Source organism: Penicillium crustosum (genome assembly GCF_028827405.1).
Source record: "Penicillium crustosum strain IBT 35664 chromosome Unknown utg000003l_segment0_segment0, whole genome shotgun sequence".
NCBI lineage: Eukaryota > Fungi > Ascomycota > Eurotiomycetes > Eurotiales > Aspergillaceae > Penicillium > Penicillium crustosum.
In genome coordinates this window covers 1151163-1176629 of record NW_026623124.1, presented here as the reverse complement: position 1 = coordinate 1176629, position 25467 = coordinate 1151163, and the positions used below count along the sequence as shown (strand labels likewise).

At 46.4% G+C, this 25467-nt stretch overlaps 11 protein-coding genes across 11 annotated transcripts; 4 read left to right on the top strand and 7 right to left on the bottom strand.

The window, feature by feature from the left end:
* Positions 1–635: 635 nt before the first annotated feature.
* Positions 636–1331, bottom strand: N7487_007498 (uncharacterized protein; the record flags this gene model as incomplete). The annotated part of the gene is made up of 1 exon (XM_056875228.1): positions 636–1331. One exon carries the CDS (start codon positions 1329–1331, stop codon positions 636–638), a length of 696 nt encoding a protein of 231 aa, XP_056727416.1.
* A 361-nt stretch (positions 1332–1692) lies between these two features.
* N7487_007497 (LITAF-like zinc ribbon domain-containing protein) lies at positions 1693–2494 on the bottom strand (the record flags this gene model as incomplete). The annotated part of the gene is made up of 3 exons (XM_056875227.1): positions 1693–1858; positions 1926–2400; positions 2458–2494. The coding sequence occupies 3 exons, from the start codon at positions 2492–2494 to the stop codon at positions 1693–1695; spliced, it is 678 nt and encodes a 225-aa protein (XP_056727415.1).
* A 1167-nt stretch (positions 2495–3661) lies between these two features.
* On the bottom strand, positions 3662–6697 carry N7487_007496 (ankyrin repeat domain-containing protein; the record flags this gene model as incomplete). Its single annotated transcript, XM_056875226.1, has 3 exons — positions 3662–5114; positions 5169–5651; positions 6228–6697. 3 exons carry the CDS (start codon positions 6695–6697, stop codon positions 3662–3664), a joined length of 2406 nt encoding a protein of 801 aa, XP_056727414.1.
* Positions 6698–8037: 1340 nt separating this feature from the next.
* Positions 8038–9015, bottom strand: N7487_007495 (dienelactone hydrolase family protein; the record flags this gene model as incomplete). Its single annotated transcript, XM_056875225.1, has 3 exons — positions 8038–8548; positions 8629–8710; positions 8778–9015. The coding sequence occupies 3 exons, from the start codon at positions 9013–9015 to the stop codon at positions 8038–8040; spliced, it is 831 nt and encodes a 276-aa protein (XP_056727413.1).
* Positions 9016–10574: 1559 nt separating this feature from the next.
* On the bottom strand, positions 10575–10793 carry N7487_007494 (uncharacterized protein; the record flags this gene model as incomplete). The annotated part of the gene is made up of 1 exon (XM_056875224.1): positions 10575–10793. One exon carries the CDS (start codon positions 10791–10793, stop codon positions 10575–10577), a length of 219 nt encoding a protein of 72 aa, XP_056727412.1.
* Positions 10794–10936: 143 nt separating this feature from the next.
* On the bottom strand, positions 10937–11861 carry N7487_007493 (uncharacterized protein; the record flags this gene model as incomplete). Its single annotated transcript, XM_056875223.1, has 2 exons — positions 10937–11445; positions 11555–11861. The coding sequence occupies 2 exons, from the start codon at positions 11859–11861 to the stop codon at positions 10937–10939; spliced, it is 816 nt and encodes a 271-aa protein (XP_056727411.1).
* A 370-nt stretch (positions 11862–12231) lies between these two features.
* On the top strand, positions 12232–14272 carry fmpC (ATP-grasp enzyme fsqD; the record flags this gene model as incomplete). Its single annotated transcript, XM_056875222.1, has 3 exons — positions 12232–12271; positions 12325–13467; positions 13578–14272. The coding sequence occupies 3 exons, from the start codon at positions 12232–12234 to the stop codon at positions 14270–14272; spliced, it is 1878 nt and encodes a 625-aa protein (XP_056727410.1).
* Positions 14273–16200: 1928 nt separating this feature from the next.
* Positions 16201–16664, top strand: N7487_007491 (uncharacterized protein; the record flags this gene model as incomplete). Its single annotated transcript, XM_056875221.1, has 2 exons — positions 16201–16374; positions 16437–16664. 2 exons carry the CDS (start codon positions 16201–16203, stop codon positions 16662–16664), a joined length of 402 nt encoding a protein of 133 aa, XP_056727409.1.
* Positions 16665–16706: 42 nt separating this feature from the next.
* On the top strand, positions 16707–20245 carry fmpD (ABC-type transporter fsqE; the record flags this gene model as incomplete). Its single annotated transcript, XM_056875220.1, has 5 exons — positions 16707–17535; positions 17587–18427; positions 18491–18917; positions 18974–19839; positions 19897–20245. 5 exons carry the CDS (start codon positions 16707–16709, stop codon positions 20243–20245), a joined length of 3312 nt encoding a protein of 1103 aa, XP_056727408.1.
* A 1349-nt stretch (positions 20246–21594) lies between these two features.
* On the top strand, positions 21595–23214 carry N7487_007489 (uncharacterized protein; the record flags this gene model as incomplete). The annotated part of the gene is made up of 3 exons (XM_056875219.1): positions 21595–21640; positions 21696–22111; positions 22186–23214. The coding sequence occupies 3 exons, from the start codon at positions 21595–21597 to the stop codon at positions 23212–23214; spliced, it is 1491 nt and encodes a 496-aa protein (XP_056727407.1).
* Positions 23215–23731: 517 nt separating this feature from the next.
* On the bottom strand, positions 23732–25412 carry N7487_007488 (NAD-dependent succinate-semialdehyde dehydrogenase; the record flags this gene model as incomplete). Its single annotated transcript, XM_056875218.1, has 4 exons — positions 23732–24734; positions 24789–25176; positions 25236–25323; positions 25392–25412. 4 exons carry the CDS (start codon positions 25410–25412, stop codon positions 23732–23734), a joined length of 1500 nt encoding a protein of 499 aa, XP_056727406.1.
* Between the last annotated feature and the right edge of the window lie 55 nt (positions 25413–25467).

Here is a 25467-nt window from a genome sequence, read left to right as displayed (position 1 = left end):
TTTTATAGTAGCGCTTAAGGAGTCGATAGAAAGCAGGAGCGGGGCTCGAGGGCAGGGGAAGGGGAGCCACGCGCCCAGGCACCCAAGAACGTGACGGTGCACGTTACAAGGGGCAGGCGAGGAGCGCGTGGCTCTGTCACCAAAAGTGCGTGTGCGTAAGAACTGTGCCGAGGAGGCCACTCTCGGCCCCCTTTGAGGCCAGAAATGGCCGTCTCTGCACAAATGTCTTGTGTTTAAAGGTACTATATATTTATACCTAACATGATCGAAATTACTAAGTCTTTATAAACCGGAAAATCAATAGACCATTATGATAACGGTATCATACAAAAGTGCATATATTACTTAATCATCTATGTCCGCACAGATTGGGAAATAGAGCGGAATTTGTCAATCTAGTTAGAGAATTTTACATGTCATTTTTTACATTGTCGTACCCGTCTATTTCTGTCAGTTTGCGTTATTATAAGTCTGTCTATAAAGAAATCATGAAATATAGTACTATTATAATAACTCAATTCGTAAGAGAGCCTTCCCATTGCCATAATACCAGTAGTTCCAACACAAATATCACCCTTGGAGACATCCAAATCTAACTCCAGTTAAAACCAGACAAAACAACTAAAACAGGTCACTCAACTCTCCAAATCCGTCAAATACCTAACCCCAGAGTCCATCAACCACCAAGCAGCTGTCTCATGCATCCACTTCAAAACAGGCCTCTCCAACGGCATCTTCCTCACCTCATCCGCTCTCTTCCACATAACTGTCTCACTACAAAACACAACCTCCCCCTCCCCCTCCAGACTACTATTTTCCTCATAACTAATCGCCAACCTCCCCTGCACAAAATCCACCGCCTCCATCGCAATCTCAAACTCAACCCGGTTCCTCTTCCGCACCACAACGCGATAAACCCCACAAACCAAATCCCCAACCTCAAAGTCCAATGCGGCAAGATACCCCGCCTTAAAACTCTGCTTCTGCTCCGGCGTCTTACTGGCCATGGCAAGCATAAGCGCCTGCGGGAACCGCGAGAATGCCCTCATGTTGCGGCGCACGAGTCTCGTGAAGAGCACGTCTGTGGTCTCGTTTCCGGGCAGGCAGGCCCGTGGCACAGACTTTGAGGCGTAGTCGTAGAGCGTAAAGTCCTCATCGTTGAACACGGTTTTGGGGATTGATTCTATATTTGGTGGTTTGGTAACCGTGGAGAGGGTTCCAAGGTGCGATTTGTGCGCTATGCGTTGTGATAGGCGCTCATGGAAGATGTAGAAGTAGATTGCCGAGGAGCTGGTTATTATTGCCGTTGTTGTGAAGATGAGGCGAATCATTTTGTTTTTGTCTGAGGTTGTGATATGTCTACAATTGTGGTCTTTGGCGTTTCATGATCTCGTGTTAAGAAAAATTGGAGGTCAAGTGATCCGCATCATCGGATACGAGGTGGGCTTGGCGCGTTCATCGCTCTCCTACATTTACCATCATATCTGCCGGTCGAAATATTTCTCATAAATTCAGCGTGTTAAATCGTAAGGCGGTCAAATATGCGATCATAACATTGAAAAGGAAACAAGTTCACAAGCTGCGCAACGTCAACTCCAACCCCCAAACGATGACGTCAAATACGAAGTGGTATCAATTCTGAACAGAACAAAAAACAAACCAAATCAAAAGCGAAGTAGATATGTAAAATCCTCACCTCCTCGCCCCATTCTGCAAAACATTCACACGTCCACTATTATGCCATCTGGCAAGCTTAGCACCACACTTGCCGCAAGAATGCTCGACATCCTTAAGCGAGGACATCAAGTAAGGGACACATCCGAGACAGCAACAGAAACAAAGAATAGCAGCCCAGCCACTACACACGAAAAAAAAGGGTCAACCACCAAATCCAATATTTCAACTTTTTAGGGAATTAAACTTACTGCGTAGTCCCACCACTAACAGCTTCAACACTCGTCATCTCCCGTTCTCCACAAACAGGGCAATCAACCGGACACGGCGCAGATTGTACGCAGTGCAGCGGTACAACGGTAGCATAACCACTAGGATGACCAGAAGGTGTGTAGTACTGCTGCGGGTGACCCTGGAGCTGTGCTTGAGCTTGCGCTTGGGCCTGTGAATACTGGGGCAGGGGCTGGCCCGGGTACGCCTTCTCGGGGGGAGCAGCCATTGATGTCGACGCGTCGTAGGCTGGTGCTTGGCCGATAGAGTCAGGCTGGTGAGGGTATTGCTTTTCTGAGGGGCCGTTTATTGGCGTTGGGGTGTAGCTTGTGTGTAGGGTGGACGGGAGAGATTGTCCAGTGTGTGAATAGGTGTCGGAGCTTGGGCTGATTGGGCCTTGGGTTTGATGGTCTGGGGTGACGACTTCTGGGGCTTCGCTGTACGTTGGGGCCGGTGCTAGGGATTATTAGTTATTGGTTGCTGTATGGGGATGCGAGGAGATTGATTGCGTACTAGGTGTTGGCTCGGGGTGTTGGGTGTGTTCGGGCATTGTTGCTGTTGACTTTTGAGTCAGGGATATTGGGAGAGTTTCACTTGTGTGATGGGGGTGGGAAAGGTTTTAAGTGAAATATGATAGAACTTCCAGATAATAAGATAAATTATAAAAATAGAGACATGATCGTCAAGTCAAGGGCTAATCTGTAAAGTACAACTCGTATTATAGTGGATACCGGGTATTCCATATGAGTGCACTGCCTTCAACGGGGTTGGGGGATGCCATGTCTAAGCCACAGCTTTGTATTTTGATGTTTTGATGCTTTGAATGAGGCTTGACGTATTACGTGCGGAAATTGTAGTCAGAAGACTTTACAGGATGCTATTGACGCGACTCTATACTCGCATCCCGTATTGGCGAGACTTAGGATACATGAAACACAGGGATGGTCTGAAAGATGTATGGAGTACAGAGTATTGTAGAAGGCTATTGAAAGGAATGCGGCTGATTTTGCGACCAATTTCCATTTGTATCAGACCCACGCGAAGGTGAGATAATGTTCTGTGTTTTGTACAAGATGCTAGAGGTCGCAGAAGCCCTACAAATAGTGCAAATACATATAGTGCAATACAAGTCTGTTGAGCTTAGTATATCGCAGTTCATTCTACGGAGTACATATAACTATCATAATTGTTCTTCTATACACTCCACACAACCCCGATCGAAATCCAAATGCCGCCCATTTAGACCCCTGGCAGTTTAAGATTATTACACCCGATGCGGGTAATTATCGTGAATGCCAACCCAATCATATGGCCACTGGTAGCTCCATAGCCGATCAATGCCCGTTTAGGCGCCCCTCCGTAAGCCTTTCAAGGCTGAGTCGTAGGCTTAGGCGCAAATGCTTCAATCATGTAGATACTCGTGGGGCTTCGGGATATTCGGCCCCCAAATACTATTTGGAATACGATGTATTAGATTGCGATCATCTTGTGTCATTGTGTGTTACCATGCTTAGTTTTTTAGCCTCTGTATAACAATGGTACCTATAGATATCTTATTCGTACAATATATACAATATAGAGATCTAATCACGATCTCAACTCTCGCCTCCAAAACATAGCCTGCTAAAGATCAAAAGTCAAACCAAAAAAGAATCAAAATCGCTTCACGCTAAATGCTACATAGATATTATACGCATACTCCATAAATCATAACCCATCAAAAATACTGATATCTCACCGGTCCTCCTCCCCCAGGATAATACCCATACTGCGCAAAAACCTCCAAAACCTCCCTCCTCTGCATTCTCCCCGCAAAAGCCATAACTGTCTCCGTCCTCCGAGGTCCCCCCTTAACAAACGGATCCGCCCCGCGCTCCATCAAAAGCCTAACCATGCCCACCACATTCGACTGAACAGCCTTATACAACGGCGTCTGCCAAGGATACCGCATAAGATCAACCTTCGCCCTGCGATCAAGCAACAATCTCGCAACCCTCATATTCCCATTCAAAGCCGCCAATGCCAACGCCGTATCACCCGTACTATTAACAGCATCGATATCCGCCCCGCAGTCCAGCAAAAGCTCCACAATCCGATCCTGTCCATATGTGGCAGCTTGCGAGAGCGCCGTCTTGCCAATCCCTTTCCCTGAATTGACATTCGCGCCCGAGGCAATCAGCATCTGTACGATGCGGTCGAAGCCGCGTGTTGCGGCGATGCTGAGGGCCGTCTCGCCGGTTAGGGTCCGGGCGTTTAGGTCTGCACCATATTCTAGAAGTAGCCGGGTTGGGGCTTCGTGGCCGTAGGAGACAGCGGCCATTAGGGCTGTTGTGCCGTCGTCTTTTTGGGAGTTGGCGTCGGCGCCTTTGGAGAGGAGGGCTTGTACGGTTTCGTGGTGGTTGGCTTTTATGGCGGCGATGAAGGGCACTTTGGATCTGGTTATTTCCCAGAGAATACGGCTCATTCGGTGGGGCTTTTTTGAGTTTCTTGATACTTTGAAGGTATCCAGGTCTAGTGAGAGTTTTGGTGGTTTGGGCGAGATAGGCACGTTCACTGGTATTGGAAGGTTTGTGCCGTCGTCTTTTTGTGGAGGGGGGTACTCTGTGAGAACTGGGATGGGGAAGTTATCGACTGGTAGCGCTTGTTTCTGTGTATCTGTAGAGTCTTGCATGTCCAATATCACTGGTATGGGGAGGTTTTCTTCTCGTATTGTCTCTTTTTCTGGATAGGGCTGCTTTGGGATTGAATATGAGCTGTGCTTGTCTGAAAATGAGAAGCCTTTTGGTGGAAGCGGGAGGAATGGAAGACCAGATGGTTCATCTGCTAGCCAGTCCTTGTCCTCCAGGCTTCCCTGGCGTTCCATTTTCAGGGCTGGTTCTGGTGCTGGAGACTCAGGCACTTTCGTTGGAGTCGTGCCCTCTTTGTTAGCAGACAGTAGGCCATCTGCTATCTTTCGAAGAGTCGGCATCACGAAGTTCCGGTTCAGTGTCAATAAATCCGAAGAAATGCCAGTAGCGACCAACTCCCCTTGTAGCTGGGCCCAGACTCCATCTTCCTCAAGTTTCGAAGAATCCTTCAAAACATCAGAGACAACCAAAGCCTCTCTGTTGCCAGCAGAAACGTCATTGACAAAACACCTCAGCGCATGCTCAATAATCTTCTGCGATGATCTGTATCAATGTTAAAACCCAGGCTGACACACACATCGAACATCGCGAACACACATCATCATATTCAAATTCACCTCAGTAATTCCAAAAATAACCGACGAGAGACGCGCGCGAATATCAGAAACCAGACTCTGAGCCCCGAGCGTATCTGGATGTAACAGCAACTTCTGCAATTCCAGCAGAACGACATGGCAGCTATGCAATCTTTTTTTCAGGACTGCAAAGTGGACACATTCTGCGCCTAGTGACGATGTATATGTCTCAGTCGCGCTTAGCACGGCCAGAAGCAGACCAAGTTCGTTTTGGACCTGGTTCGTAAGGCCGGTTGACCCACGCGTCGACTCATACAGGGAGTCAGCTAGCAGTCTGATGGCGGTTGTTTGGTGGCATGGTGGCTGGCTATCTGCTGCTGATTGTAGAGACATGGCGTTGGGCTCTGGGATAAGCAATGCGACTAGAGCTGGAGTGCTGATGACATCCAGGTGATTGGGGGGCTCATCTGGAGGGGCCCGTGCAGCATCGGGCGATTTTTGGCCCCTTAGGGGTCCAATTTATGTTTTGGTGATTATGTCAGGGTAGGAGATGTGATGTGTATTTTTTCAAAGGAAATAAAAAGGAAAGAGAGTTAATTAAACACAATTTAGGCGGATTATTAGGATATAGGGAAGAAGATGGGCACGAATCCGATTTGAGATCAGATTTTGCGTAAGCATGCAAGGGCGATGAGATTACAACCTCCCTATCTATTCTCAACTCTACATTAATCTATTGACTCCGTATAGTCTTTGGTTGGGGGATATTAGGCATTGAAAAATTAAAAACTACACCCATTCAGACTTAACCCTACGTTGGAGGTGGTTGGAGGTTTACGATGGAAAGTAGCAGTCAAACGATACGCCTGGTTTATTCAATAATAACTAAATAACAATAGTCGGTCGCTTATGCGGCCTTGCCATGCCCTTTTATTGGACTTTTGGATGTTATTTTTCGATGCTTTTTTTTAGCTGTATAAGAAGGCGATAAAAAATGGTATTCTGTGCAAGAGGCTTCTCTATAACAACTAAACAAGTAGAAAAATTAAAGGAAGCTCACCCGCGAGAAAGGCTCTGAAACGGAACGTCGTCAGTCATATCCAGAGGCAGCTTGGCACCAGAGAGCAAAGCACTAGTATCCGCACGACAATCGTCCAAATCCGAAGATACATAAAAGTCAACGCTCGCTTTGGGCTCTGGCAACAACTGATCTGCCTGAAGGTCAGCAATAGCCTGTGTCAAAGGGGCCATAATGCGGTCGCTACATAGACGCTCGAACTGGGCCACGAAGTGGTCCGTCGGCTTGTTACGGACAGTGCGACAATCTGGACATGTGTGTGCCATCTGCTCACCAAGTACAAAGATAGCTTTTAGCAGCTTCACTAGCTTGTGGAGGGTTATAATGACCTCTGGTCGGAGACCGTCTCCGAGACTCAGGAATCGAAGCTCCTCGTAGAGACAGGACTTGAAGCATGCGCATGCGATGAGGAATCGCTTCTCGTAGTTCATTTTGTCGACCTCCTCGTTGTCTGGGTATTTATTCAATAGCATGTTGATTATCTGTGGCGAGAAAAATAGACTGGAGGGCGGATTAGCAGGGTGGATGTGTGTAGGTCTTCTCACCTAGAATGTTTTGATTTTGTGGATGATGGGAAGGATAGCTCGAAAAGATGGAGAATCTCATGCATTTATGCATTTGTGGTTGATGCTGACTGGGTTTATTGGACAAAGGGTTTGTTCAGTAAAAGAAACAAAGGAACAAACGTACGCTGTTTCAATAAGCCAGTAATGCCTATACCAAACGTGTCTTTCATATTCGCAAGATATGTCGCTACAGCGAATTGGGAATTGAGCTCACCCGTGATGGAATCGTGGGGCCTACCCGGTATAGTAACGATCATACTACATATTTCTGGGTTATACATTTTCCGGCAACTTTTCGAGAGATCTAGCTTTACCACATCTGGTGGCACATTTGTGAACTTCGCATACAGTGTGACCAAGTTAGGGGTCATCCGGAGACGTGACAGAATAGAGCGAATAGGCCGGTCAGACGATCCGATTGCATCCACCGCAAATTCCACATTAAAACAGTCAATATCGACTGTGTCTATCGTATTAGGGAGAATGGGTAAAGATAAACTGATTCGCGGTTCCGAAGAGAGGACAAGTTCCGGAGTAACTACTGCTATGTTGGGTTTCGGTCCGATTTAAATCATAATAGTCCCGATTGGTCTGAGAGAAGGTTCTCACTTTGAAGGTTTTGGGTAATCAGTCAACGAGTGATTCTTACCTCAGTGACTATAAGGTTATTCTTATAAACAACAGACAAGAATTGGATGGTGTTAATTTGTCCCAGGAAGCTTGATTGAGGATGATTATCAGGAGGGAGGAGGGAGAAGGGGATAAAAGCAGAAGAGAAAAAAAACGTGGAGTGGCAGAGAGGCAGAAGGTAAGAGAGGGAAGGAGGATAAGTAGAGCTCAACCCTTCGACGCGACCTTATAACCTTGGGATAGTCCATATGGCAATAGTGGATGGCTTGTAGTCGGAAGATCCAACCCCTGCCAATCTTCTCCAGCTGATCGATATATGTCGTGGGGAACGGCGGCAGGAAGGTATGGAAGCTATCGGGTTGACGAAGCGTTGACAGAAGAGAAGGAGCGTCGGAAATTATACATAGAAAAGTATCTTGCCTAGAATATTCTTTTTCCACTGCCTTTGTATACATCTATATAAGGTATCTAAAAAGAGCATCCAAGAAAGCATCCAAAAAACATGACAAGGCCGCATAGGCGGCCGGCTATTCTTGTTAACAGTAAATTAATAATGTATACCCATAGCACGCATTTCACTCGTATTAAGATCATAAAAGGTGGTTTGAAATAATGCTTCAATGTCTCCCGAACCAAGCTAGTGCTTGATCCTCCGCCTCATCAGCCTGGTTGTTTGCACCACCTACCGTGAGACTGGCTCGCACACAGAACCCATGACCGGCCCCTTCATAAACCTTCACCTCTCCTTTGGTTGATTTAGCTTCATTCTCGAAAACCTGTTGAATCTGCTTTATCTGTAGAGGCTTCACAACCATGTCCTTATCGCCAAGGGCAAAGCTGATAGGAATGACAATCTTCTCGATATCATTGGGGATCTCGAGGTTACTGGGATGACCGGTGAACCCAGCATTAAGAAGAGGTTTTCCGTTGGAAGCGGTGTCGTCCCCGATGCCCAGGTTTACGGTATGCTTCCCTCCCCAGCAGAACCCAGCTGCATAGATAGGAAGCTTGGAGCCCTCGTTTTCTCGCACGGACTTGAAGAAGTCTCTCACAATAGGCCACGCGGTCTCGAAAGAATTGTGGTATTTGAAGGGGATGATTTGAGTCATCACAGAGGCCACATAATAGCTATTTCTCCATTTAGCGATAGTTATATTAACGCATCCCGGTATGATATCCGTGAATCATATCATGTTATTGTGACTTACGGCTTCATGAGCCAAGTTACTAGTCCATCTGTCCTGAGTAACTCTCTCGTATTATGCAACATGCTGACCGGTGCCGCATGCCCTGAAATTGGGATAAATGTCTTAGCGGGTGATTTCCTCAAGGTATGTTTGACGATACTAATATTTACCATTCATGAAGTCGGGAAGGTAGACGAGGTATTTTCCCTTATCGGCATAGTTATCAGCCAGGATACGGTTATTCACGAATTCCCATCCGAAGGCGTCAGGAACTATAACGATTATTCCTCGGTGGGGTACATCGTCGGAAGGCTTGGTGGTGTAGGCCTTTAATCCATGTAAGGTGGTGACTTCGCCTCGTGGAGTACCTTCATGAATATGGCCGTTGAAACATTCAGGACACGACATTTTGCAAGAAAGAGAGTTGATGGCTGGAAAAAATGAGGCTGGCAACTGATTTAAGAAGCCTAGAGGTAGAAACCACAGGGTTATATGCGGCTCGAAATGCTGACAGAACTTGACCGGATCGGGACGCCGAATGGCCACGACATTTCAGGCGAGCCATGCTTACACATATGTATATACTAGTCTATTTTGGGGTAAGACTGCTAATCTCAATAATTAGTATCTGACGATTTGATTTGTAGCATCTTTTATATTTATTGAGTTATATACATTTAGATAGATATCGTGATTATTTTTTGGTTGCGTGCATGTATTATAGTTGTCGCCCGGACCAGTGTCGCAGGTCGCAGCATCCATAGCCATGTCAATAGGGAAATTTGTCTATCCATCTATCCAATGAACATATTATACCTAAGAGATTCAAATCGAAATTCTATGGGCCAGTCCAGAAAGTCCTAGGACCGTGCTTGTATTACTATAAGTAAACAGTGAGTCATTATGATGACCTCTGACTTGTATATTCCCAATCTATGTTCTCAAACCTTGGAACCTTGTAAGTTTGAATTGGTGACTCAGAGAATTCTGGCTTAGTTTCCCCCCAACAGGGATTGGACAAACAAAGAACCTACGGCGGATAGCCTCTATCAAGGTAAGACCATCCTAGCATACACTATGTATACTCATTCAATGCTACCTAACCTCATATTATTATTTCGAATCGCCTTAAGGCGAAGGAGTAGTCATAGAAAAAGTAAAGTGTAATTAGGTCTCTGGTACTACTTTCTTTACCTTATAGTCCCTTGGATGCCTACAAATGCCATTGCAAAAGGATTTCCCGATTGCGTTTTTGAAACAAAATCTTGTGTTAGAATCAGTGATGTATGCAGGGTGTGCTGTTAGTATGGAAAGATATCACTGCAATCAGGTGAAAGGCATTCGGAGTACATCTTATTCAATTATTATAATCTATAACACCTAAACTCCTGGAATAATTTATTAGAAGAGGATAAAAAGGTTCCACTCGTGACTAGTAAGGAGAGTTTACTCGGGATAGGAACATCGACCACACACAGGAACCTACAGCAGGCTTTAGATGCCATCCCGGCAACCCATATAATTTCTTCCATCCAAAATATCATTACCAAGGATATTGAGATCCATAATATTGAAGAATATAGAAGAACTCTTCTTTTCTAAGAATAATAAGGAAGTCGCCCCAAGGAGTAAATGGCAGACATGTTCTATCCCCTTCTCAATATGTGATCTTAGTACAGGTGAAATTCGTAGTGTATATTATTGGTTTATTATTAACAAGAATATTCCGCCGCTTAGACAGCCTCGTTATGTCTTTTGGATACTCTTTTTAGGTCTATACGAATACATTAAAAAAGCATATTCTGTGCAAGAGACCTTTCAATATAGAGTTAATAAGCTACTCTTCGGAAGCGTCGACCAGCTTTCCAATGGAATGGATCCATGCCTTTCCTTTGTAGCACTGGAGAAACAGCTCTCCAGCATAGTCGCTGTAAGATACCCTTTGTATAGCGTTCTGCCACTCACCGTCAACCTGAGCGACCAGAACGTACGAGGACTGGATTTGAGTGTAGCTGTCTCCGCTCCATCTCCTGCCGTAGCTGGCCATTCATGCCCTCGAGCGTCTTGAAGGCCATTTCAATCAAATCCAATAACCAGAACCTGCAAGTTGCCGTTGCTCTCACATCGTCGAAGTCCAGCTGAAGGATGGACAGTTGTAGACATTGACTGATCCGGAGGGTAGTCATCGTTGGTATCCAATCTTCGGTAATAGAGAGCACATCTGGTACCGCATGATTCAACCTGTGTGCGATATGTGATTGAAACTCTGTACCTAAAAATATGAAACCCCTAGATCGGTTCTACGAGTAAGTTATCGCCAATTACTATCTTATATAAATTCTAGAGTCTGTTGCAATGTTTCGCAGAGCTCCCACAATTCTTCGACGGTATTATAAATATCATGTGTGGGCCGAGGTGCCCAGCAGTGACCCGACACAATCCTGAACTTTGTTTGCCGATTGATTCGATTTATGATCTCACGAGAAGACTCCCCAATAACTTGGAAAGCAATCACGGGTACCCGTTTGTGTGGATTCGACGAGTTCTCTCTAAAAATTCGAAATACGCTTGGTTGCTGTCGAAGCCGAGATAGAAGGGTCTCTTGAAGAATTATCTCTTGCGCAATCATTTTCTCCCAACCGATCTGACCAAGGTATCTTTTTATGGCCCCAAGATCATCTTTGAGCTCGAATGCAGGAGAACCAAGGCGCAGGTGCCAGTCATGTCCAGGCATCTCACTCAGGAAGAAATGGCTGATCCCAGTCAACATACATTTCTGAACACTTCGCCGGCCGTATAGCTGTGCTATGTGGTATCCAAAAACCTTGCCTGTACCAACTAAAGCAGTAAAAATCAATTTGTAGATTATTGAAATCGATTGAGCGATGAGGAGCCCACGCGACTCCATTGATGATTAGGATGGCTCCAGGAATCCTATGGACCATACTGGCATTCTTGCGGATAGGATAAATAGTACCCACAACGTTTGAGACATGATTGCAAGTGACAATTCGAGTTTCGGGTGTTAAGAGTGGCTTCAATGTTTCGAGGGAAAGGCAAGGGTCGTGTCCTGCCGGTGGTGCCCACCATTTAATGGTGATACCGATTTCCTTGGCTAGAGAAATACACGCGCCTGTACTGGCCCCATCGCATAGGTTTGAAACAATCATCTCGCACTCCGAGTTAAGCGAGGGCTGCAGTGCCTGGCCCGAGGTAAGCAGAAGGAAAGTGGTCGATTGGCCGAACGTTGTCATATTTGGGGAGTTTTTGGTTAGCCAAATTTCTTGCTGGCTATAGGCATGCTCCGATAACTCAGCGTTGCGATAGCTGAGGGTGGTTTACTGACTTCATCAAGTAGCGATCGTAGAGAGAGACAGAGAGAGAGAGACAGAGAGAGAGAGAGAGAGAGAGAGAGAGAGAGAGAGAGAGAGAGAGAGAGAGAGAGTGTGTGTGTGTGTGTGTGTATGGTTCGGGGTCAGTTGATGGTTGGCAATCAGCGGCCCGTAAAGCGCCGATTCACATTCGGACTCCGAAAGACAAACAAAGAACTTGGCTTGGAGTCCCCCGCTTAGTTCCCCCCTTTTACAACAGCCCTGGCAAGCCTTCTCAATAAATTTTCACATAATGGCACCCTCTCAAACAGTTCAGATTTGGAACCAAAATGGTAAGACTAAGTCTCACCAGTCTTCTGATCTAAGCACAACTAATTGTGGGCAGACTTGGTCAGCGAACATAACTGGCGAGTTTTACGAAGCTCATACCAGGGCCACCAATGGCAATCTGTTGATATTGTATTTTCCAATATCACTGGTGGATATTTGAATGAAGGGGGCGAACGCGATACAGACTTCAAGGCTCTACGCATCCTCACCTCCCACGGGGAGCCGGCAACGTTACAGGAAACGGCCTTTGACACCCCGGAACTCCACCAGTTCTTGCTACACACTCTCTCAGCGCCGGTGACCCAAGGTCAGGAGCGGTTGATCAAGTTGATTGTTCCAGTGGCAAAGGGATACATAGTACGATCAGATATCATCACTTTACGACTTCAAGACTGTCCACTTGTTGATCAGACCATATCTTTTACAAACGCACTGCAAAGCTATCAAGGGTGTTCAAATTCTAGTTTCCTTCCCCACAAGGACAACATCACCTTGCCAGCAATACTTTCTGCAGCGGCAGCCATTATACTCGTGCAACCGACATCGCTGGACGATCTGGAGACTGTATCATCGGATTTGAACAGGGAGCTTGGGAATCGTCTCTCTTTCCAATGGATTATTTCAGAGCCAGCACGTCAGAGGACACTGGCATTGGTAGAGGCCAACAGCTCACACCCAGGAGATGGACTAGGTCTTTATACCGCGGCGGAGGCGTTGGGCATCAAATTGGTCGTCTTGGATAATGCTGGACATTGGCTTGAAGGTGACCATCACGTGAAGTCATGCGATGCATTTATTCCAACCCGATTGACAAACCCCCCATCAACGGAAATGAAAGATCATATCCTCGACTCTTTACGGGCCTACGGCAACCCCGTGGATGGCATCATCACCTTTGCGGATACCTATTGGCCCTACGTAGCTGAAGCCGCTAATGTTCTTGGCTTGCCAACTGCATCTCCAGAAGCCTTCAGGATTGCTACAAACAAATACCATACGAGCGTATTTGCCGGTCACCAGGCTTATTATGCCTCAAGTCTCAATCAAGCCATCTCGATATCCCAAGAGCCCGACTTACCCTACCCTTTGATTGTTAAGCCCTGTGGGGATGGAGTTCTGAAGGGGTGTATCGCGTTGATTCTTGTGACGCGCTCTTGGACGCTGCAAGCGCAATTCTCGCTTCCCGCCACGGACCCGAGTTCGTCATTGAGCCTTATTGCGATGGACCCGAGGTGGATGTCAATCTTGTTCTTCTGGATGGAGAGTTGCTATTTTTTGAGGTCTGTGATGATTTACCAAAATCTGCAGATGTTAATGGACCAACTGTTGGTGCATCGAGCAATTTCCATGAGCTGTGCAGTGTCTACCCCTCGAACTTACCCGAGGCGGAGATTGAACTGCTGCGCAAATCTTTCCTGGATGTGCTGCTATCACTTGGCCTGAGGAGCGGTGTGATGCACCTGGAAGGACGCATAGAGAACTCCACCGTCCAGTACGTGACAAGGGACGGCGTATCGGTGCTCTCTCAGCGAGCCAAGGCCGGTGCTCCACCGAAGGCGTGGCTAATCGAGATTAATCCGCGCCCTCTAGGAATGACAGGCTCCCAAATTGTTGAATCCACGTACGGAATTGATTATTGGGGTCTGGCATTACTCCTAGCTGTGGATGATAAGACTCGTGTGCGTGCTCTTGCGAGCCCATACTCCAAAGGACCGCAATACACCAGTGTGATGGTCTTCATCCCAGCTGACTTCCCCGCATCCTGTGAAGGCATCTTTGATTCAGATGACATTTGCAAGGATCTACTTTCACGGAGATCTGACCTGGGAGAGTTCATCAGTAGGTGTGGTTGTCTTGTCAAAAAGGGGCAACGCATTCCGCACCCAAGCACTGGTCGTAACACCTTCCTAGCCTACTTTAATGTATTCTCACGGAAGAGTCACGAAGAGGCGTTAAACATTGCCAAAGAGGTTCGCGAGGCCGTTAGATACACCTTTATTTGACTAGCAGACTCGCTTTCAGCCTTAAAATGACCAAGTGCGAGGGGAGCTAAATTTTACAAATTTCCAGGAGGAAAATCAAGGCTTGAGTTTTGCAAACGCCCCCCCAAACGCTTCCTTGAGCGTTCCATAATCTAGACATGTGCTTTAGCAATCGTAGTCAATATTTACGTGAGAGAAATAATAAATGACCCTTGACATTGACATTGACATGGTATCTCACTGGGGAGCCGTCTGGCCCAGCATTCGCCAAGAAAACGAGGGAACTAGGTAGATACCTAAATATAGAGTGATCTCCTCATTAAGGTAGTATCCAGATTAATTTATTTAAAAGCGTGACAGATCCCTGCGAGCCCCCTCACAAAACGTCTTTACGTTCTATTTCCCCCATCTCCTTGCTCAAGTGACCTATAATAAGGTGTAATACCTTCATATTTGTCTAATAATAATAATTCGATGTTTCGTTTATATCTTAATACTCCGGTTTGAGTATGAGTCTCACAACGCTAGGGCGACTGCCACGATACTGGCCACAATTGTCATGTTTTAACACGCCCGATACTTCAAGTACGGCTTATCGGTATTGGATACAGCTGCACCAATGGGATACCGCCACTCTGATGTATCGTACCTATGTTTGGCTGAGAACCCTGTGGTTTCCAGGGTGAAAGACGGGGTTGTTATCGGTCTAGCCAGCGCGTAACAGGCATTTTATTGATGGGCATACGCTAAGAGACCCTGGGATCCAAGACCCCAGGGTCAGGGATATCATTTATCCTAAAGAGAGCACTTATTTTCTCTCTGGTTTGTGATTATTTGACATGTGAGGAGTGTGGGGTGGGGTTTCTCGGAAATTGACATAACTCTGGTGAGAGAAATGGTTATATATTTGAAAAGTGCATCAAGCATACATGTACGTTGAAATCAAGTATTTTTTGTAACTATGGCGTCCCCATACAAAAGGTACCTAGGATACCAAATTCAAAATAGGTGTTTTTTATCAACAATCTAACTTGCTTAGATCGCCGGCTCGGTGAGAATCCCGCCAGTAGCCCATGTCAAGTATATCTCTTCACTGCCCAAGACCAGTCAATTGGTGACATGGAACATGGGCTTTCAAACTTAGAAGACCGGAATGTGTCCCAGGTAAAACATTAGAGGGTTCTGAAGAGGAATTGGTCTCTCCATCAAATATTTGGTGGGGATCATTTTGGTGGTAACCAGATTACACGCCTTCCATAACTTGTTCCATTCTTCAAGGGAAGGCAGAAGCACCGGTGCGTAGTCCCTGGGGGTAAGAGAGAATACAAAAGCGCCTGGCTTCAGATATTCGATGGAAATTATTTTCCTCGAACACCTTGTATTAATAAGGGTTTAGAATTTTTAATTTGAGTGTTGATTTTCGTGCTTGTTTCCTTCGCCCCCTTGAGATTTATCTAACACAAGTTTTTATATGCTTTATGGAATACTCTTATCATAGTGCCATCTAATAGAGAGCGAAAGGCCAACCTGAGTAGTATGCCCACTAGCTAGTCGAGGAAGCAGGACCCCGAAGAAACAGCCTCGAGCGAAGTTCGCTCTCATTTTCCAGTGATTAATATTTGCTGCAGTATAATCAGTGTCCAAGTATCTCTTCGGTGCCCGCACTTCCCAAGGTTGGCATTACCACAACAATGGCCGAGGATATCACATCCCTGTCATTCCACCCCCTGAACCCCTCTGTCAACCACAAATCTTGTTAACATTAAGTGTATCGAATTGAAAAACACACGTGGTAATCGAGGACCAGCTGCACTACCATCGCGCATCTGATCACTCGTCACGTTTAACTTTCATCTTTCGTCGCCAGGCATGCTTCCTTAACTTTGTTTCACTCAGAAGAACCTGTAACTAATTCGGGCTAAGGATTCACGAGTTTGTCACACAGCGACATGAGCTCAGAAGAACGCAAGCAAGCTGTCCTTCAAAGGCAACTGCATGGTCTTCTGGGTGGTGATGCAGGTAGACCAGAACTGGCTGACTATGTGACGAAGCTAGACAGGACCATCCTGTGCGCCAGTTCGGCCTGTGCAGTTATTGCAGGTGCCTTGAACCCGCTCGTGCCCGTACGTCGGAGAATTTCTTTACCTCTCTCACTATGACTCCTGCTGACATCGCCTTATTACAGGTCATATATGGTCTCCTGGTGGGTGTGTTCAACGGTTTCGCCGCGGGCTCCGTGGAGGTTGCCGAGTTTCGATCCAAAATATCGACATTCAGTCTTTACTACGTCTATCTTAGTATCGGTCTTTTTGTCTTTACATACGCAGCCACAGTCGGATTTATTGGAGCGGAGAGCGGATTGTCAGAGCTTTGCGGATTGCATATCTGTCTGCCATCCTGCGTCAAAATATAGCCTTTTTTGATTCTGCGCCCCGGTGATATATCAAATCGCATAATGTCCGACATGGGCATTCTCCAAGAAGCCATAACAAGCAAGACTTCAACCATGCTGAGCGCTATTGCTACCTTCTGTGCGGCCTTTATCGTTGCATTTGTTATGTACTGGAAGATGGCTCTGATACTCAGTCCATTCTTCGTGGCCATGCTCCTAATATTCTCTGTTGGTGGCTCCTATGCTGTCAAGCATCAAAAGCAATCACGAGATCTCTACAGTCACGCAGCTGGCATTCCCGAAGAAGCATTCGGTGCTATTAGACAAGTAGCGGCCTTTGGAATGCAGAATTTCGTGCAAAAGCGCTATTCTTTGGGCTTGGGTCAAGCCGCAAAGACGGAGAGGAAAGCACACAATATTGTGGCGGGGCTTATCGCATCGATGAATGCGATGCCAACTCTGATCTATGCGCTTTCTTTCTGGGCTGGCTCCATCTTCCTAGTGAGAGGCGAGATTTCTGTCTCTGATATCACCACAATAACACTAGCGGTAACGATTGGCATATTTGCCATCATCAGGATCGCACCCTCCCTCCAGGCACTAACCTCGGGGTTTGCAATTACGGGCTCGTTACTAGAGACCATTGCTAGAAGATCACCTCAAGATCCTTTGGTTGCAGATGGTCAGAAGATAACCAGTTTAGTGGGCGACATACATTTCGATTGTGTGAATCTTTTCTACCCATCGAGAGACCATGTCAAAGTTCTGGATAATGTCACTTTTAGCATCCCCGCAAACAAGAAAACAGCCATAGTTGGTCCTTCTGGTGGAGGCAAAAGTAGCATCTTTGGCCTCCTGGAACGGTTCTATGAGCCTACACATGGGAATATTAGTAAGTGTCACGTTCTTTGGGAGATATTTCATTTCTCTGATTGAGTGACAGCTGTCGACGGGCAAGATATCAGCACCCTCAACCTGCGCTGGTTGCGGCAACAGATAGGCTTAGTGGATCAGGATCCAATTCTTCTCGACGCGTCTATACTCCACAACATCTACTATGGATGTGAATGTGCGAATAATGAAGAGTCCGACAGCGTGCGGTTTAAAAGGGTTGTTGACGCTGCCCAGAGGGCTAACGCCCATGATTTTATCATGGCATTACCCGAGGCCTATCAGACTAGAGTGGGCGAAAAGGGGCTTCAACTTTCGGGTGGTGAACGGCAAAGGATTGCTATTGCTCGCGCTATTATTCATGATCCCAGAATCCTTCTGTTGGATGAAGCCACGTCTGCCTTAGACACATCATCAGAGAGAGCGGTCCAAACAGCCATAGACACCGCGACCGAGAAGCGCACAACTGTTATTATTGCTCACAGGTTGTCCACCATCATAAATTCTGATTTAATTATTGTACTAGCCCATGGTCGGGTTTTGGACCAAGGGACTCACAATGAGCTCATGGCTCGAAATGGTATCTACGCCGAGCTGATTGAGAAGCAACAAATCAAGAAACACACCCACAATCCGTCAACCTCATTGCACTCTGACAATGATGAGGGTGATTTTATGCGAGTTAATACGTCGTGCTACGGCGATAAGTCCAAGGATGAAAAGGCCGGAGCATCTTCCACTGTTCAGCAGAAAGACAGGCCCGAGGAAGAAACATTCCATAACCCAGGGACAAAGGGTGCATTGTCATTCATTTTTTTCATGAGTATCCCTGACTGGAAGCCTTTACTTTTTGGTCTTGCATTTGCTATACTTGCCGGATTGGAAATCCCAGCGTAAGCCGATCTTTCACCTGCACATCTCCAACACGCGAAGAGGGGTTGACTAACTGATGCTAGGCAATCCATATTTTTCGCAAAGATACTCACCATCATCGGGCTACCACAGACCAAATATACTGAATTGAGACAAGGAGTAAACCTGTGGACCGGTCTCTATGTCGCCCTTGCTGGGACGGGATTCATACTTTGGCTAGGTCTTGGGGTGAGTCTGTCGTACGCAACGCAGAGACTATGCCGGCGGGTTCGTGAAGCCTGTTGCCGTCGGATCACAGACCAAGACATGGCTTTCTTCGATGAAGCTAAAAACTCCCGAGGTGCGCTGTCAAGCATACTTTCAAAAAGCACCGATGATCTTGCTGGGATGGGAGGCCCAGTCCTTGGGGGAATCCTTACATTCATTTCCACCATTGTGGGAGGCATAGCAGTCTCATTAGCTATAGGCTGGAAACTGGCCCTTGTTTGCACAGCAACGATACCTGTTGTTGTTGCTTGTGGTTGGTTGCGCCTACAAGTACTTACGGCATTTGATGCTCGAATTAGGCAAAGCGGGGTGGATTCGGCCCATATGCAGGACAAGTAGTTCGCTGTATGCAAACTGTGGCTTCATTTGGACTTGAAGACCAAGTTCTCTCACTTTATGATGGATTCCTAGGTACACAGGCAGCGAATTCTCTCAACTCCATCCTCATTACCTCGGCGCTCTACGCTGCATCACAATCTGTTGTATATCTTTGCGCCGCCCTTGCCTTCTGGTACGGCGGTACCCTGATATCAGATGGTGAATACTCTGAATTCCAGGTCTATGTGTGTTTTGTTAGTCTCATATCTGGCTCCCAAATCGCTGGATCGATCTTCACTTTTGCGCCTGATGCCGGAAAAGCCATACATGCTGCCAAAGAGCTTCAAAATATCATGGAGCTCCGCAACCCCGAGGACGAAATTCGGTTACCACTAGCAGATTCTAGGCCCTCGGAGCTGAAGCGAACAGAACATGAGCTTCTTGAAGGTAGTGACGCTTTTCAAGTGACGTTTACGGACGTGTCATTCGCCTATCCCCTGAGGCCAAATAAGAATGCCCTGCACAATTTCACAATCACCATTGATCCTGGACAGACGCTGGCATTGGTTGGTCAGAGTGGAAGCGGGAAGAGTACATGCCTTGCCCTGCTCTCACGGTTCTACAGATTTCACCATGGCCAGATTCTGGTTGATGGCCATGATATACGTAATCTGGATTTGAATGCTTATCGATCAACACTTTCTCTTATAACCCAAGAGCCAACCATTTTCTCTGGCACGATGAGAGAAAATATCGCTGTCGGTTTAGTAAGACAAGAAGTCAGCGACGATGATATTCTGACTGCATGCACACAAGCCAATATACTTGATTTCGTTCAATCGCTTCCGTGAGTATATTCTCACTCCTATGCTGCAATTTGTGTGATCTAACAATGTACATGTAGTGATGGGTTATCGTCGACAGTGGGAACCGGGGGCAGTATGCTCAGCGGAGGGCAGAAACAACGCATTGCTGTCGCCCGTGCATTTCTGCGCAAGTCTAAGCTTCTCCTACTCGATGAAGCTACATCGTCGCTGGATAGCGAGTCAGAGACTGCCGTACAGAGGGCTATTGATGCTGTCAAAAAGGATCGTACTACGATTATGGTAGCTCACCGTTTGAGCACAGTCATGAATGCCGACGTGATTTGTGTGATGCAAGAAGGGCATATAGCCGAGGTTGGCAGTCCTCGGCAGCTTATAGCCAAACGCGGGCTTTTCTGGGAAATGACTAGAATGCAGAGTCTTGATTGATAGTTCATAGTTCTACTAAGACATAAACAATTACCACATCAGGGTAGGCAGGAGTACAATCCTGTTCAAAGTTTTTGAGTGTGCACAATGAACTTTATCCTCATGGAAGGTGTAGCGTTCACACTAACTATATCGTATCTAAAAAGGAGAACACGCTATACATTGCACCTTTTGAGATGAAAATGTATCGGTTGTTGTAGATTTCGGCACTTTGCTTCGGCACCCGCAGGGGACCGAATTCCTTATTATGCACCAAAAGAGGCCGAGACTGAGAGCTAGCGAAATATTCCAGGCCAACAGAAGGATCAGATTTATCGAACAGCTGTGTCAGCGATTATAAGGTTCTGGAAGCTTTTGTTGACGGCGCTTGAAGAACTCAGTTGTCGCCGTGGGAATACACACTCATCCTTGCCAGCTACCACATCTCTCGACTTCATAATCTGCAAACAGTGCAGCATCTTCTTCTTGGGGTGTCATTCCTCCTCGTCACGTGCAATCAAATTAGTCGGCCGACTTGTGAACGAATATTGTTGCCGGAAAACTACAACAATGGAACCTCTTGGACATTGGGTATCGATGCAAATATACAGGCCGTGTTGCCTCATCATATAACATGGTGAATCAGCTTTTATTTTCCATCTCTGTTTGTGAATTTTGATATAGACTGGTCTCTTAATGGTTCCCAGTCAAAGCCCTCCCACCTCTCTTGGAATATGGCGCTCAAAAATTCATGGTTCTGTTCGGGGAAATGTAAACTGAATTGGCAGATATATTAATTCTAAAATCATTATTTATGTAAATGAAACCACTGGGTGGATTAATGCAGTTCAATTTAATACCTCTTGGGCTTCACATAGGAAGGATTAGAGGGAGAAGGGGGAAAGAGAGCTGTATTGATAAAGGAGCAAAATCGTACGCAGTAGACTACAAAAGCAGTGGCATGTGGCACCATATCCCTAAAAACACTAAAAATGGAGAGAGAGAGAGATAGCCTCTCTACTGAATAGCCTGATGCATCCCATCCATACCCCCCATATCAGAACTGTACCTACGTTATGTCATTCGAAGCTCTAATTGCCTCCGATTAAAACTTATTTCCCTTCCCCCATTTCTATCGCCAAAACGTCGTTGGGGATGTCTTATCGTAAACGTTTTCCCCCGCAAACTCCCTACAATCCTTCCCCAAACTTAATCTCCAACTACAGATAGGATATACAGATCCCGGATCAAAGATAAGCCATGACAGTCCATATCATAACTATGATGATGCTGAAGTACTCGACGAGTATATCTTAACTGATGGCATTGTCAATTGAAAGATTACATCTTCCCTTATTTTTTCGTCAACAATGGGGTCAACCAGTCCATATCTCATGGTGTTTGTCGTTGCCCTAGGTATGTGACAATATCAAAGGAGCATATTAGACATGACTTTACTAACACGTTCCAGGTTCATTCACCTTCGGCTTCAACAACTCCGTCATCGGATCAGTCTTGGGTCTAAAATCGTTCTTTGACTATTTCGACATCGACCAAAATGGCGGCGGCAGAGCAGACTCCATTATCGGCGCGACTTCAGGACTGTTTGCTGGAGGTGGTGCCCTGGGTTCTCTTGCTCTAGCCCCCCTTGCAAATAAGGCTGGTCGTATTCGAGCTATTCAGGTCACTTGCATCATCTGTATCATCGCAGGGATTATACAAGCTGCCTCGGTTCATATAATCATGTTCTTAATCGGACGCTTCTTGTCCGGTCTCGGTGTTGGATTGATGGTGACCTTGGTGCCAATTTACCAGAGCGAAATATCACCCGCACAAAGCCGAGGAAGGATGGTAGGAAGTCATGGCACCCTGATTGTTACTGGATATGTGAGTATAAAACATCTCACCCATTCCTCAAGTTGATCCTACGGCCACGTATACTGACTCTTCATTTCCTCAAGGCATTCGCTGCATGGACCGGCTTTGGATGCTTTTACTCTCCAAGCCCCGAATTCCAATGGCGCTTTGAACTCTCCGCTCAAGTCATCGCACCGTGCTTGCTTCTCGTTGGGTCTCTCTGTCTTCCCGAGTCTCCTCGATGGTTAGTCGAGCAAAACCGCCACAACGAAGCCTTAGAAATCCTCAGCAGTTTCCATCCTTCCGATCATCAAGGCGAAGTCGGCAGGGAAGACAAGGCTCAACTCGAACTTGGTCAAATTCGCGCCCAACTGGTTGCCGACCGCGAAATCACACAATCCGCCGGGAGATGGGCCTTGATCACAAAGCCCTCTTACCGTAAACGCTTGATTGCCGGGTGCATTACTCAATTCCTCAGTCAATCCACAGGAGTCCTCGTCATCAACAACTATCAAGTTATGCTTTACAATTCGCTCGGCCTTTATGAGTCTCTACCCCTCCTACTCTATGCCGCCTATCTGACCTGGGCAGCTGGGATGAACTACATCTCGGCATTGATAATTGATCGGGTCGGGCGAGTTCGTCTTATGACAATTGGCCTATTGGGTGGAGCCGCCGCGGTCATATGTGAAGCTGCAATGGTGGCGAAGTTCTCGGGCACTAGTAATAAAGTCGGCAATGGCTTTGGAGTGGCATTTCTTTTTCTCTTCGTCACATTCTACGGCGTATGCCTGGATGCTACTACATGGGTTTATTGTGCTGAGATTTTCCCAACCCATACACGCTCACGGGGCATGGGAATTTCCATATTCACGCAATTTTGCACAACTCTTGTCTATACTCAGGCCGCTCCAATGGCTTTCAATACCATTGGATGGCGATTTTATTTGGTGTTTATCATCCTCCCAATTCTCGGTGCGGTCGTGATGTTTTTCACCTTCCCAGAGACCAAAGGGTTATCTCTTGAAGATATCTCTATGGTGTTTGGGGATGAGCAAATCGGAATGGAAGTTATTCCAGAGCCTGCATATCGCTCGGAAAAACTTGCAGTCTGTGACAAAGAATCAGTGTGATTTCGCCACTTTATAACCTTCTTGAACTGTGCCAGGAGACTCGGCCTTTGACCTATCTTCAAGATGCTATTTGTGAATTTATTGCTGTACTAGTGTATGCTACACCCAAGAAATTGAGGCTCAACTTTGCTCTTCATGTTTTAACTGAGATCCGCATATGCAAAATTCAATTTCGTATAGATACCATTACTGTCGATTTCCCATTGCAAATAAGTAGTAACAACAGTTTTACTTTTCCAGCCAACATTCCAATGCACTGAGAGATGAATCGGAGCGTACTTTCGGTTTTTCATCTAATCTGTCTCCCTCCCTTGTTGTTCGATCCTGCTTTCAATTCGGATCACACAAATAACGTGAAGGAAGTGGAAGTAGTACAAAAGACATCAAAAGATTCCACTACTAAGCAGGCAATCGTGAGTTACGCATATTGGTAAGTCAAATCGACTTGTCTTGCATTGTGTTGGGTAGAGAGCCCACTTCTTATTTGTCTGTAACTGCGTCTTCGAAAGTCACACATTCAAACTAGACTTTGAATAGTCATGGTACAGGTCTTGGATACCAAATATTCCGCGACAGCGATGTCCTTTCCGGATTCCTTACCGTAGCCAGACTGTTTCATTCCTCCAAATGGACTCTCCGCAGCAGAAGAGTTTCCAGTGTTAATTCCAATCATTCCAGCTTCCAAATTTTCCATCATACGCCATGACCGATGAACATCATTGGTGAAGACATAACTTGCAAGACCCATCTCGGTATCATTTGCCAACTTTACCACCTCATCTTCAGTTTTGAATTTGTAAATAGCGGCAATCGGAGCAAAGCTCTCTTCGTTTGTAATGAGCATAGATGAGTCCACATCTCTGAGGATAGTAGGCTCAAAGAAGTACCCTTGTTCGAGGCCAGAGTTAGAAGGTGACTTGCCTCCATGGGCGATTGTCGCACCGCGCTTCACTGCATCTTCGACCTGCCGGCGAGCTTTATCCACGCCTCTGGAAGTGGTCAAAGATCCCATTGTGACAGAGGGCTTACTCCCATGGCCTATACTAATAGTCTTGGCATGTTTCACCAATTTGGCGACAATCTCTTCGTAGATGCCTTCTTGGACATAGATGCGATTCGCTGTGACACAAGCCTGACCTGCATGACGCCATTTGAGCGATGTAAGTTGCTCAATGGCATGATCCTGGCTTGCATCATCAAAGATGATGAAAGGGCAGTTGCCACCAAGTTCGAGTGTCACTTTCTTCAAACTAACGGCACAATGCCCAGCAATAATGCTCCCCACGTGGGTGGAGCCAGTGAACGACACTTTGTGCACCAAAGGGTGCTTACAGAGAGTCTCCGACAGCGTGGGGGTATTTTTGTTCGACGTTGTTATCACGTTGAACACACCTTTTGTGAAGCCTGCCTTGTCGGCTAGATATGCCAAGGTAAGTGTCGTCAAGGGTGTCTCAGGAGACGGCTTGGCAATCATTGTGCAGCCAGCAGCAAGAGCAGCTCCAACCTTGCGAAGAATCATTCTGTCCACTTTATGTCAGCGTCAAGTAGGTGGCAGATATAATGAATTGGCTTACGCAATTGGGAAATTCCACGGCACTAGAGCGGCGCAAACTCCGATTGGTTGTTTGACGACCACCACACGGCGATTAGGCGCTGACGGGATGCTGACCTCTCCGCGAATACGTTCAGCTTCACCGGCAAACCACCATGTGAATCCAGTGGCATAGTCGATTTCACCGTATGCTTCGATCAGCGGCTTGCCGGTTTCATATGTCAAAATAGTTGCCAGGTCATCACGAGCATCTCGGATAAGCTGGTGCCACTTGAGCAGCATTTCGGCGCGCGTTCTTGGGTTCACAACCCGATAAGACCGAAAGGCCTCTTGTGAAGATTGCACGATGGCATCTACATCCTCACTTGCAAGATCAGGACAAGATGTGAAGACCTTCCCGGACCCCGGATCTGAATTCATGAGTCAGCTATCAAACATCCACGAAACGAAATATAATCATGGTTGGTACCTTCGACATCAAAGCGATCTCCCGATGTTGCTTCAATCCATTCACCATGGCAAAATGCTAGGTTGCGGAAAAGAGACTGATCTTTCAGCTGCATCAAAGACCATGTTAGTTCCTCGGGGATCTTTGAACAAAAAGGAAATATATCCTATCACTTACCGCGAAAGGTAAAGAAGACATCTTGAACGCTTTCTTGTGTGTATAGAATTAAATCGCAGGTCGAAATCTTCGGGAT